The sequence below is a fragment of the Tinamus guttatus genome, unplaced genomic scaffold (genome assembly GCF_059628265.1).
Source record: "Tinamus guttatus ecotype Peru unplaced genomic scaffold, ASM5962826v1 Tinamus_guttatus_pri_ptg000515l, whole genome shotgun sequence".
NCBI classification, from domain to species: Eukaryota; Metazoa; Chordata; class Aves; order Tinamiformes; family Tinamidae; genus Tinamus; species Tinamus guttatus.
The window spans coordinates 985,151-998,842 of record NW_028289049.1 but is presented as its reverse complement, the minus strand read 5'-3'; the positions used below and the strand labels follow the sequence as shown (position 1 = coordinate 998,842).

Sequence of the window (13,692 nt, the reverse complement as noted above, 5' to 3'; positions counted from 1 at the left end):
CGCGGCGCGGAGCGGGGCCCGGCCCGGCGCGAGGGCGGAGGGGTGAAGAGAATCACGTCTAGGCTGGTGTGGCGCTAGCAAGGCTGTAATTGATTACACCGTTTAGTTGGGAAACTGGAACCAAGTCCTCTTCATCAGCTCCAGTCTGTCAAGGCACTGTGCAAGTTGTGGGCTGTGCTTGTTAGTAGTGTCTTGTTAGGAGTGTCTTAAGGCAACCAGGTTTAGTTAACATCTACTAATCAAAATAATTTTGCTTTACATGGCAGTAGATGGGCTGAAAATACAGCAGGTTTGAAGTGGAGAGGCTGAAGACAGACATCTGCAGTCGATTTGAGTTTCTTCCTTAAACTCATGTAGTCGAGACTACAAAAAAGAAAAAAGTTGGAAGAGGAACATGTCTCCTTCAGCCCTCCACCCTAACAATCCTGAATTTAAAAATTTTAAGATACTAGAGACAAGTAGAGAGGGATTGAAGTTTCCTATGTTTCTTTTTCCTTAGCTTTAGTTTTCCTCTGTGCTTGCATCAAGCATGTCTCACCTGAGACCACAACTGTTGCTAATTATATTATAATTATTATATTATATAGTGTTTGTTACTGTAGTACAGCCCCAACATACATATTTCTTCAGAGGATAAAGTTTAAGGGCTACATTAGAAAGCAAAACAAAGAGCGCAATTTGTGCATGCCCCCACCTGCTATTCCACCTCAGTCAGTACCATTTCAATCAAAAGCAATGCAGTCCCTACTTTTTTTTTTTTTATTAAAAAGTCTACCTATTACAGCAGTGCATCTACCATGCTGAGGACTGATCTATGCAAGATTATGAACAAATGGAAATGTACTTCTCAGACAAGGGACACATAATGGTATTTCTTTACACTTCTGCAGTATGCAGCTATAAGAACTTGTTCATTGTTAAGTCTAGTGGAATCCCAGTTTTACCTCTTCCACATCTACATTGCACAGGTGTTCCAGAATCAGCTATTTGAGCTCGCTTTGCCTTGTACTGTTCACTGCAGTCCACTAAACAATCATTTAAGTGGGGGCTGCTGTTTCAAGCTGTTGTTGTTACATGTACCTTCAGTTTGAGTACCCTGGCTTAACTGAACTGTACCAGCGAGTCAATCCCATCCACTTCTACTTAAGAGATAAATCCCCTTTTCAATGAAACTTACCAATGATGATGATGATGATGATAATGAGAACAACAGCTATCAGTATTGCCCACATCTGTGAAAAAAGCCACAACAAGGCTGTGCAGCAGCATTAACAGGCTTTTACTGGGGGAAGCAGGGAAGCAGCCACTGCAAGGTACCCTTGCACTGTGTGCTAGATAAATATGCCAAGCAGAACATGTGCAACAAGCAATTTTGATGGATGTTTACCACTCAGGAATGGTAGGCTGGGCACACTGGCAACCAGAGTTGATCAACAAGCTCTCTTTCATGCCTCTGTGCAGAGCCTAAGGTGACTATACAAACACGGGTAAAAAGAAACCTATTAAAAACCTTTCACACTCCTGTCCTACACCACATTTTCCACTTTGTTGCTCACCAAAGAAAGTACCAACATCTACCAGGAACTGTAAAAGACAGTGCTCTCCTCCTGCTTTTTAATATTTCCTTGCAGGTTAGTTGAACCAATTTTTGATCTCTTCCCATGTGTTCCCCACAGCCTCAGGTCACTGTAATGTTTCCCTTGCTCCATTGATGTCTTGGGCAGCAGCAGGGCTGGTGATCTAGATGGTCACTTCACATGAGCATTGTGGTATCTGCTGTAAAGCTAGATGCTAGAACTTATACTGACTGGAGTGACTTTTGAGATAATGCCTATCATACTGTGAAGTCTAATACTGAATTTTGTACATATTCAAGCCATGGTTACCTTACAGTTCTTCCACCAATACTTTCTTTTCAGCTTGGCTGCACTGGTCTCAAACTGGGAAGCTCCTGCTTGCAGTGCATCAGCTCGGTCATCCAACTCTGATAGCTTCTGATCTCGCTCCAACACCTTGTCCACGTTCACCCTCATGATGTCAACCACCTACATCAATTTAACACTTACAGTAAGTATATCAATCGTATCACTGTTGGAGAGATTACTTGCAGGTAACAGATTCCAATACATGATATTTTTCATGGTCTCCTCTAAGGAGTAGGAGCAGTTGCCTTTCAGGAGATCCAATCATGAGCTTAGATGAAAACGTGAAGTTCACATGTCCACTGCCGGAAGTTACAATTACCTACTTCCGTGTGTCAGTATTGCAGAGAAGTTCTCAAAATTTGGCTGACATTCCTTGAAAACTGGGAAATAATTTATGACCTACTTCCAATGGAGTTGAGGCAATGTAACATGACTGACAAAATATTTTTGACATTCATTTGAAGTGCTATCCTGTTCAAGCAGATAAAGCTGCTGCTAACCAACAATGGCTTTTGGACATCCTCAGAAATTTGAATTTTTATTTTTTGATAAGATCAGTTCCTTTTTGCCACTTGGCCAGAATGAAGAGCCTTTCTTCTTTTCTTTCTTAAGAGTACTATTTTAACTTGTACCTGATTATCAGACACTGGGTTTGCAGTCAACCTTTGGACAGCTGTAACTTTTTCCCACTCCACCAGAATGGAGCATTTTGCCCTCTGTTTCCCACCCCGCCGCTCTACCCTTTCTCCCCCCCAACACTTTTTTTTTTTTTAAAAAAAAACCTTTCCAAAACTCCAAGTGACAAAAGTAGAATAAAGAAAGCTGAATGACACTAGGCTTCCCTTTCATATAAAGGAACAGTAAGTGCTGTGACCAATGCTCATCTATTTTTCTTGTCAGGTTTTTCCAAAAGAGATGGAATTATTACACTGCCATCCAAATAGACTGTTACCTCATCCACTTGGTGTTGTGTTTGCTGAAGACGGCGATTACTGCCAGCAGCAACATTTGAGCTTCCAGGGCCGCTTGCTGACCTGCAGTAAGGAAAGTTATCACTATTCCGTATTACTTTGTATGTATATATGCATGGAAAGTTGATAATTTCTGAACTTAAGCTTATCTGCTATTCTTAAAAACAAGGAATTTGACTCCATGGAAGAAATACTGGGGTTTCCATTCCCACAGGACAAATGAGGTTTTAACAGCTGAACTTCTGCATAAATCAAGTCATGCACCAAACTTCCTGCTAATGGGTGAATTGCTTAAAGTGCTAAAAGAAACCAGTGGCTGGCTAATAACACAGCCTGTAATCAGGCATAGAGCAACTCCTAAAATGGTTCACAGGCTCAAACACTCAAGAGCTTGGATTCTGCAAGAATGCAGATACTAAGACTCAGTAGCTTTCCAAAGTTAATGGTTCCTCTAACTATGTGCTCTTCCTGTGGTTACCTGTTTCCTTGAGACAGCTGGCATTGAGCCAGAGAAAGCACAAGGAGGAAACACATGCAGCACTTCTAGACTCTGGCACTTTAGATCCTTTTACCCGTCCCACATATATATTTTTTTTTTCCCCGAAACTGGACCAGAAGCCACTCTATGCACTTCTGATGCCCTCTTCATTAACAACTTTTGGTTGACTTTCTCTAGGATTATCTGTACTGATTTTGCTCTCCTGTATTTTTACCAATTCTGCCTTAGTTACAGTGCACCTTTTATATGAAGGAATGACACTGAGCATTGGCTCTATTTATACACGTAAGTTCACATCCACAGCGAGCAAATGCAAACACGCACAAGGAGCAAACCAGGAAGCGCACAGTGACCAACACGAACAGGCCGCGTACACGACAGAATAACCCCCTGCGCCGTGGCAGGGTCCCTTGTGCAGCCCCCCATCGCCACCCCCGGCCGGGGAGCCTTGGGCAGGCCCCTCCAGCCAGGGGGGCTTCCACGGCCCGGGACGCAGCGAGAGGCTCCCGCCGAGCTCCGCGGCGATCGCGTAGGCCTGGGAGGAGCAGCCCTAATAGCCCGGCACGAGCTGCCCCCCGCGCAGCGGCCCCAGCGCCCGCCCCAGCCGCCGCTCATCGGGCCCGCTCCGGCGGCCGCCCGCCTGGGCGCGGCCCTCCCGGCGCCGAGCCGCTCCCCGCCGCGCCGCGGGGCCCCGGGAGCGGCCCGGCCCGGCCCGCCCGCCCCGCGCTCACATGGTGCCGCCGGCGTCGAGCTGCTGCCCGCCGAAACCGCCCGACCGAGCCCGACAGGAACCGCAGGCGGTACCGGCGGCGCCCTGGATGTGACGAACGGCCCCGGGGGGCGGGGCTGAGCTGGGCGGGGCGCGGCTGTTGGAGGCGGGGCGATGCGTGCGGGGGCGGGGTTATGCCCTTTGGGGGCAGGGCGCAGCGGTGGGGGCGGGGCGATGTCCTGGGGGCGGGGCGATGTCCTGGGGGCGGGGCGATGCCGTTGGGGGCGGGGCGATGCCGTTGGGGGCGGGGCGATGCCGTGGGGGACGGGGCGATGCCGTTGGGGGCGGGGCGATGCCGTTGCGGGAGCAGGGCGGGGCTCCCCGCACCGGGGCGGGTGGAGATCGTCACTGCCGGCACTGCCACCTGGGAGGCGCAATCATCAGTGCGAGTGTGAGCGCGAGTGTGAGTGTGAGCGCGAGTGCGAGTGTGAGCACGCGTGCACAACCCCACGGGGTGGGCACAGGCGTGTCCCTGCAGCTGTGTTTGTCTGGCATACGAAGGCCAAGGGCCGGTATAAAGGACAACCCTTGAGGTTACCCCATGAAATCCACGAATCTGGGGAGAGACACACACCACGATCCCCACACCCGCACTCTCGCTCTCGGGGGTCTCGTGCTGTGCCCCGCGGAGCAGGCCGGCTGTGCAGCCTGCGTGGGCAGCACCGGCGGCGCCTGCTTGTCCCGCTCCCGCTGCGGGGCCTGGCCCGGGGGACGCAGCCCGGCCTCTGGCCACGTCACTGCTTGTGCAGTGGCAGGGACACTCCTGCACTGGCGATCAGGGATGTGTCCTGTCTCCTGGTGTCCCGCCTCACGGCCACGTGAGCTTTTCTACAGCTGGAGGTGCTGCGTCACCAGGATCTCAGCACGCAAAAAGGGAAAAAAAAAAAAAAAAAAACCACTGCCTTTTCTGAGGAGTGTGGGGGCGGGCATGGAGTCTCGGTTCCGGAGGGGCACGTCTCCCCCATGTGCTTTCTGGAAGCTTCCCCTGCTGTCACCGGCACGCGTGCACAGCGGAGCTGCGTGCGCAGCGCTCAGCGCGTTCACGCTCCCCGGCGCGGAGCGCCGCTGACGCGCCCTCCTCGGCAAGGGGACCCGGTACGAGGATATTGGCTGCGGGCACGTGGCCTGGTTCTGCGCGGTCCCTGCGGTGACTTCGGGATGTCTCTGTTCTTGCACGGCACGGCGGGCGCATGGGCTAGCCCACCACTTTCTCATGGAAAGCCAGCGTGAGCCCTGCTGTGAAAGTTCTTATTTATTTAAGCTAAAAAGCTTATTTATTTAAGCTTTATTTAAGCTTAAAAGCTGAAAATAATTTGACCTCAGAGAAGCAACTCCATACCTGCCAGATACATGCTGTGAGCTATAGCTGCTCTGAGATAGAAAACTTACAGTTGGAGCCAATTAAGAGTTGGTCAAATATTTCTAATGTTTTCCTGCTACTTTTTTTTTTTTTCTCTTTTTATTTAATTTAAAAGGCACAAGCAGTTGGATGTTGTAGAGATACTACCAAAAGGAAAAAAATGAGCATTTTGTTCTTGTATCAGCTTAACGGCAGCAACTGGTGCTGCCCACTCTGCAAGTACGAGTAGGAAAAATTTGAACAAACTCATGCCTTTGTGTATGATCAAAACATTCATCCAACCAGTTTGAGTTACTCTGCCTTATTTTCTTTTTAAGCTACTGCTTGTTAAGATACTGTGTCATGTCACATCAGAGAACATTTCAAATACTCAAACTATTACAGCATGCCATATTGCCTTGAAAATGTGTGTCAAACTAGTCTGCTTCCAGTGAGCTGTGGCTGGGCAGAACCTGCCCCCCCCCCGCCACCCCCCCTTTTTTTTTGTTTAATACTATGTTTTAATAAAGTTTGTAGTGTTTTTGTGTAGTTGTAGTCATTTGGCAAAACTTGTCATCTGAAGCTTATCCACAATACGGGTACCCAGTGTTTGAGATGGTCACTTTTCCCTTCTGCTGTAAAGGTGAAGCCGGCACTTGCAACGTTTCTTCGAGGGGTGAGGACTGCAGAGGACACAGAAAATGAGGCCGGTGCCTTCGGGTTGATTTGGGCACGGGCTGGAGGGAAGCCCCGGAGGAGCGAGGAGCAGCGCGAGGAGACGCGGGGCCTGCGCCCTCGTCCAGCGAGTGCCGCTGCCCGCGGGGCCGGCGCAGCCTGGGCTGCTCAGGTCATCCCCAGCCAGACACCAGGCATTATTTACCAGCAGGTTATGGAGCAGAACTAACACTTTTCTCCCGCTCCTCCCTCACGGTTCTTAACAGTGACTGAAGCAATATGTTGCTCTATTTAACTAGAATGGAAGAGCATGTGTTTAAAAAAAGGTTCACGCTTTGTATGGGGAAATTTTCTTTGTTTTTAATTTACAGCAGAAAGAATATAAAGCATTCAGAAAACATTTTCCATATTTTAAGGGCAATTCAAAACATTTGCATGGTTCCAGCAGCTGAGTTCTTCAACAGATCCATTGATTCAGTGATGCTTTACATGCACGGTTACAAAAATAAAACTTACAAAAGAGAAGACATCTATACTAGTTTTACATGCAAGTCTTGGGGACCCCCCATTGGGCACCAACTACTGTGTGGAACTGCCGTAAGCGTGCAACCAGAGAGGGGGTTCATGTTATATTCTGCATTTCCGTCACACAGTATTACTGCTGTTGAATGTGTTTCACAAAGGAGCAATTCCATTACCAGAAGATGGCTCTGGCTCCTGGCACTTGGGAATGTGGATTTTCCCAGAAAGCTGCACTCACGTATACATCTTCTGTGAAAATGGAAGTTCCGCAATCAAGAAAAGGGTGAGCAGAATCACTTCACTTCAGTGGGCGCCTTTTAACGCGCCAGTGCTGCACTGAAGGGCTATGACCCGACACAACAAAGCACTTCGAAGCCATACTTAACTTCAAGCATGCAAGTAGTTCTGCTGATCTTAGGGAATTACCTGCATGTTTAAGAGTAAGTACATGCTTAAAACGTTTGGCTGAAGCAGGATCTAGATTAGTAGATACACCACCAGGCCCATGGATCTGGAAGAGTAATTGGAAACGGCTCTGTATATTACTGAATCATTTTGTATAAATGTAGGGGGTTAAAATAGTTCCACTGAGGTCATTACTCTTGTTAGGAAAAGATCAATTCTATATTGTCACATACTGGTTAATGGGAGCAACATTTCCATTTCAAAACATCAGAGTTCTTCAGTAGTAATACAGAGCAATCCAGTTCATCCCAAAGGAGATTCTTCTGCAGTTCCCATTCCTTTTTGGGGGTGTGTGGAATATTTTATGCTTTAAGTCTCAATTCAATACAATAAATTGAGGCTATGAGGCTGCCCACAGCCACCATGTGAGAGCCAGGACATCCTTCCTTCATTTTTCCTTTCTTTCTTTCTTTCTTTCTTTCTCTTTTTTGTTTGATTTAGAATCAGGTTGTAAAGCAGCAGTTCACAAATGTACAAGAGAATTCCGTTAATGAGCTATAGCACATCTACTGTAATTCAATGCTGGCAGTGAAAAGAAGTAATTAAAAACAAGTACAATTATAGAAAAGGCACCAAGAGCACTGACCCCAGTTTTTTTTTTTTTTTTGCCACAATCTTTGTTTTTACTCTTCTTTTAAAGACACCAGTTTCGAAGCTTCTCACACGCGAATAATTTTAGGCTTCACACCAAGCCTTGCAGTTGGTGGCTGGGATCAAGTAAGAACAACTATTCCAAAAGCAACAATCTCAAATTTACACCAGTCCATTCAGAACTTTTTAACTGCCACTAGCAGCACAAACCCTCAGGAGCCGGTTCTGATCTCAGACACATCCAAGGAATCCACAGCAGCAACACGGACTTGCGGAGTTACTTCCTTTACATTCCTGCATAATTTAAGATCAGACCCTGACTCCTACTGCTGACACTCTGAGACAGTTTTAAATTATTTCAATTTTAGAACATCTAATTTCTTTGGCTCCTCACTATGTGGAAATAGCAATATACCATGACACCCCTACAAGATCAGTTTGCATCTTTAAGTTTTGTGTCTGTGTGTGTGTGTGCAATTTTTATTACATTTTCTGACTTCCAGCAGGAGATATGAAAATGTGAAACATATTTTCTACTTTCATACTATTTTTTTTCATTTTATATTCATTCTAAGTGTTCTTTATTGGAGTGAGTGTATGGTGTTAAGCTAAATACATTTTTTGTACTCTTATGATTATCTGCTCTGCAAAAGTAACTTAATTTTCTTAAGCAATATTAGCATTCACATTACTTGGCACCATTGGCAAAAAAAAAAAAAAAAAAAAGAAAAAAAAAGAAAAGGGGAGGGGGAAGAAGGAAGGAACAAACAAATTCAACCAAACCAAACTCCTGGTAGCCGAAATTAAATGTAAACATATCCTTTTTTTTTTTTTCTTTTTTTTTTCCTTTTTTTTTAAGTAATGTTGCTCTGCCTTTTTTTCCTAAGTCTAAATACAGTAGCTCTTTTTTTTGCCATTTAGTCATGCTTTAGCAAAAATGTTCTTCTAAAGAACATTTAAAATAAAGTTTCTTATAGTGAAATAAAGTTTTTGTTTCATTTTACAGACCATAGCCACTAATGCTTTGCTTTTTTCATTTCTTTTTCTTGAGTTCATGCACATATCTCTTTGTTTTAATATATACAGTATGTACAAACAATACATCCACACTCTTCTCGTTCAGACAAAACTATACAAATAATAATTTTATCTTGCCAAGTTATTGACCCTTTGTGAATAAAATATTTAGTAATTAATCAATATATTCCCTTTCAAATATTTTTTCTCATTTTCCATTTCTACCTTCTATATATACAGAAACTGCCCAGATTTTGATGAGATAGCCAAAATAAGAAATTTACTGGCCAGAATGCAGCACCACTCTGATCTTTAGGTGGTATAAAATGTCCAGGCAACATATGCACGTGACTCTACAAAACAACAAGGTTTGACAGTCACTCAAGATAAAAAGCTACATGTTTTACAAATTAAGAACATAATTAAAATAATAGTACATGGAAGTAAGGCTAGAAAATAAAGTGCTGAGTATGAGAAAAGTACATGACAATCGATTTGCAGGTTCTAGTAAAAATACCAAAAAGAAACATTTTAAAACTTGCTTAAGCTGCTCTCTCCATTTCTCATGCAGTACCCGTTTATCTCACATACCAACAACCCCTTCTGTACGCTCCCCCGGGATGTATTAAAAACCTGCAGATTTAAAAAGTTGCATTAAGTGTGCTGTAGAGATTTAAATAAAACACAAAGGACAGAAGTGCGAAGGAGATGAGGACGCGTGGACCCAATAACGATGTACTGATCTAAGCCCCTCCACTGAGACTCCCAAAAGCTTCAGTTTCTTGGAGACGACCGACAGTGCAGGAACGGCATTCTTGTGTTGCTTGTGCATTCCCACCTTTTCTTAACGATATTTTTGGTATAGTATTTGTACAGTTCCACATGTTGTTTAATACAGCCCTATGTGAAAAGGATAATTAATCGCTTCTTCCTTCTTGGAGAATGAAGCAACTCTCATTTCTTCCCGGTGTCATTTTTTCCCCGTGATCCAACAGAATATTGAGTTCCAAGATGTCTTGCTGAACAAATTAAAAGTTGTCCATGAAAGTGCAAATGCAATGACCAAAACATTACTGTTAAAATCCTGCAGCTGCTATTTCCAGCACTGCAGTGGGTATTTTTGTCGTTCTTGCATGTCTCTGCTAAAAACAGAAAATGAAAACAGTCTGAAAAGCAATGTCACATTGCTACGGGATGCTGCTGCGTATCTTCAAGTTCCTTGGCCTTTTTCAATTCTTTCACTCTGCAAAAACAAAGAGGAGCTATATAACACTTCTATTCTCAGAAGCTTGAAAGGGAGCCAAAAATCAAAATGATTTCTCCCTATACCCTCCAGTGCAGAAAAAGCCAACACCCAGAGAAATGAAAAGAGGGCAATGTGTTCCTGACCCCATAAACAGTTGGAAGCGCAAGGATGGGAAAGCATAAATCTGAGACAGAACATAGTTGGAAGGATACGCTAATTCCCAGCTACTGTTTGCTTTTTTTTCCCTGATTTACTTTTTTTCTATGTATATGTACCTATGCATGTCTGTACATGTGTGCGTTTAACTACAGCTTGACTTCATTCTGGTATTAAATTGTCCTACTCATTCCCCTGGGATTTTGGGGGCTGCTTTTCATTAACCATTTTGGTGGCTGCCTCCTCCTCCAGCTGTTATGGCTAAGTAGCTTTTCAGTGTTAGTCTATTTTCTGCACAGATCAATACAGTAAGAGCCATTTTCCACTGTGCTAAGCACAGCGGGTAAGTCCCTCCTTCAAACTCGCTGGGAAAGGCTGGTCTTGGCTGAGACGTGGTGGATCTCACGTTAAGAGAGCGCTGCCATGCAAGCGAAAGGACGCGGTGGGAGCAAGGAAGATGATTTCTACCTCGGTCCTTGTTGCAGCCCCCGCAGCTCCGTGCGCGGCCGGTGGTGAGAGGCCCTTTCCAGCGCCCGCGGCGGCAGAGCCTGCCTGCCAGGCGGGACGGAGCTGCCGCGCGGGGCCGGCGCTCGCCCTGAGCGCGGCGCGATGCAACACACGCGGCGCGCGGCCTCCTCCAACGCGTGTAAGCGCAAGGGAATCGCCCCCGAAAGGGTAAGGCACTAATAACTCTTTCTAAAAAGAAGAACGCTTCGGTTCGAATTCAGCAGACAGGCAGGATTTTCCATGGGTGCTGGGGCAAGAGCAACGCGCAGCCGGGGCTGGTGCCCTGCGAGGCTCCCTACGGAGCGGCCGCGGCCTGAGGCCTCGCGCGCGGCCGAGCGCCCGGACCCTGCGTGCCCTGGCAGGGAGCAGCTTCTGCGGCACCATCCCCTCTGCCTCGGAGGCGGCTGGTGGCCCCACGAAGCCCGAATGTCCCAGGAGGGCATGACAGGGTTGTCCTAGTGCTGAAGTAGAGGCGCCCTTGCTTGCTACTAAATCCGCAGAAAAGTCCTTCTTTTGGTGGCGATGCATGACAGCCTGATACCCCTTCCCGCTTTGGGATGCAGCGGGCTCGAGAAGGCCACGCACATTCCGGGATGGAATACGCTCGCTTCGGTGAACAAGGCCCTGCCTCCACATTGCTCGTCCGTTACTGCAAGGGCAGGGCTGCCGCAAAACGAGTAAGATAGGGCCTCGATTAAGGTGAGTTAGCACAGCATGTCCATGCCCATGCCCAGCTGGTCTAGCTGCAACTTGAAAGGAAAAAGGACAAGGGCACAGTACAAAGCACTGTGTCACAGCCGCACAGCTGTAACAGAATCCAGTAAAAAGGAGTGAATGTAACAAAGTTAAAGCAAATAAAACGTAGATACTGAAAGGTGTCAGGAGAGGCAAGCGCCAGCAGGGCTGTTCTGTAGCTCCTGCCTGGGGGCTTGCACCCACACACCACTTTTTGGCTCTTGCACTAACCGGACAGTATTGGGCTACAGTGAAGGCTGCACAACTCATCTCTGCATGAGGCCTCCGAGCACGTTGCACCGGGTGTCCTCTTAACCTAGGAAACTGGGGGCAACAGAAGGCAGTGACTGCAGCACACTAACCAGCACACGTTATATCGGAGCTCTGCTGCTCATCGGGCTTCTCCTGAGCTGTCTGAGAATCCCCTGCGTGGACAGAGGGCTTTGCTACTCCAAACACACACCCTTTTTCAGCCCTTGAAGCCTTTCCCCCAAGGGGTGACGACGCTCCTCGGGAATGCTGGAGCTGGCAGCTTCACTCTTGCTCTGGGTCAGGCAGAGGGGATGTCTCTGTAAGGGTCCTCCAGGCCCTGGGAGGGAGCAAGACAGCACTGTCCTTTCTGAATTTCTACTTGGGTCGTGCTGCACTGAGCCTAAGTGCCTCCTACAGCTTTAGTTTCTGCGGTGAAGTCCTGGCTCTACCCCAGCCCGAGTCCAGAAGAACCTGCTCGAGTCAGGCTTCACCCTCAGAAGGCAGCAACACTCTTCCCCCCGCATCTGGCTCTGACATATTGTCATGTTACCTTCTTGCTCGGCCAGTCCATCCTCCTCTCATTACAGAAAACACGGCTATGCTAGAAAAAAGGGGGCATCTGTACACTACATCATTTTTAATGTTGAGACTAACTATACATATTCTAAAGGTACCATTGACTAATGTATGATGCGCAGTGCAACTTCCAAGTGTTTCCTGTTGCACTTCCATACTATAACATAAGATCAGTCTGGTGTTACAGATCTCATACTGAGAACATGCACGGTAGGTAAGCTGGTGGCTCTGTCACTGAGACACATGCTATGTCTACATTTCACACTTCAACATGCAAGGTCTACGCTAACACGGCGCTTCTGCTGGAAGAATGCAAGACATGCTTCGCTGCAAACTTCAACCTACAGCATGCGGCATCTGTACTGGTGCAGACCGAGGGAGGCAGTTTTGTGCCAATGGAAAATAATTAGTGCAGCACTCAACCATTGCACTAGTACAGATCCTATTCACAAATAAGCAGTGCCTTCCTCGGTCAAATGCACTTTCCATGGGTCAAAAGATTTTCAGATTTATTAAAAAAATGCAAGCGCAATGATAATTCTTGCTTAAAAACATAAGGACACACCAGTACTGAATTTACCTAACCTTACTGTTGCAGGTATGGAAATTTGTCATGGGTGCATTAGCGAAAGACACTGCTTAGTCTGCAACTGCTTGAAACAACTGCACTAGCAGCCAGCTTCTAGGTGATTCTAGGTGATGATCAGAGTTATTAACCTCCCACATTTGTGCTAGACTAACCTGCCTGGTCAGCATTCCTACTCCTGCATTTTAAAGGACAAGGCAGGCCGGCGCTGGGGGCCCCTTGCAAGGCCCTGCCGGGCGGCGCGCAGACCCGCGGCCTCGGGAGCCGGACGCGCTCTGCGCCCGCGCGGCAGCGCGAGGGAGCCCAGGCGCCCCCGAGGGGCCCTCGGCACGGCCACAGGGACGTGTGGGAAGAACTCCAGGGTTTTAAAAGCCCTGCTTCTTCCCCAAAGCATTGCTGAACAGGAACCATCAGAGGCAGCGTGTTCATTAAGCTATACACAAGACTGAGGCCATCTGCTTAATTTGCCATTTAAAATAACTGTCTTTCTAGACAACACACCGAATTGCTTTACCAAGACAACCCAATACTGAATATTTTCAACCCATTAGTTCTTCAGTGGATAGCCTGTGCTGTAGCCTTTCCTGTGTCTCAAAGGACACGCAGGCTTTGAGATCTCATTTTACACCTTTTTGAGGAAGTTTCTTCATCAGTGGCAGCCTCATGTGATTCAGTAACAGCGATAGGAAGTGTCAGCATTGTCTCTTCAGTATTTTATCTTTAGCTCAGTGTAGTAATGATAAACCCCCAAACAAAAACTTCTCAAAAGTAGTTAAATATGATCTAGCCAGACAAATTCTTTGGACAAAAAATGACCCTTAAAAATAGTAATTTGCTGGGTAAGGGCTGCTAGCACAGCTC

At 46.8% G+C, this 13,692-nt stretch overlaps 2 protein-coding genes across 7 annotated transcripts in view; both read right to left on the bottom strand.

Moving 5' to 3' along the window:
• Positions 1–69: 69 nt before the first annotated feature.
• Positions 70–3,398, bottom strand: VAMP3 (vesicle associated membrane protein 3). Its single transcript, XM_088533723.1, has 5 exons — positions 3,375–3,398; positions 2,878–3,048; positions 1,887–2,045; positions 1,178–1,232; positions 70–363 (listed from the first exon to the last, which is right to left on the bottom strand). The coding sequence occupies exons 1-5, from the start codon at positions 3,396–3,398 to the stop codon at positions 350–352; spliced, it is 423 nt and encodes a 140-aa protein (XP_088389849.1). The 3' UTR covers positions 70–349.
• Positions 3,399–9,010: 5,612 nt separating this feature from the next.
• The window catches only part of CAMTA1 (calmodulin binding transcription activator 1), a 161,290-nt gene continuing 156,608 nt past the window's right edge, over positions 9,011–13,692 (bottom strand). For all 6 annotated transcript variants that reach the window (XM_088533712.1, XM_088533713.1, XM_088533714.1 and 3 more), the window contains one exon: positions 9,011–10,016. In XM_088533712.1, the coding sequence (XP_088389838.1) occupies positions 9,984–10,016 (33 nt within the window). In that variant the 3' untranslated portion in view covers positions 9,011–9,983. The remainder of the gene's footprint in view (positions 10,017–13,692) is intronic.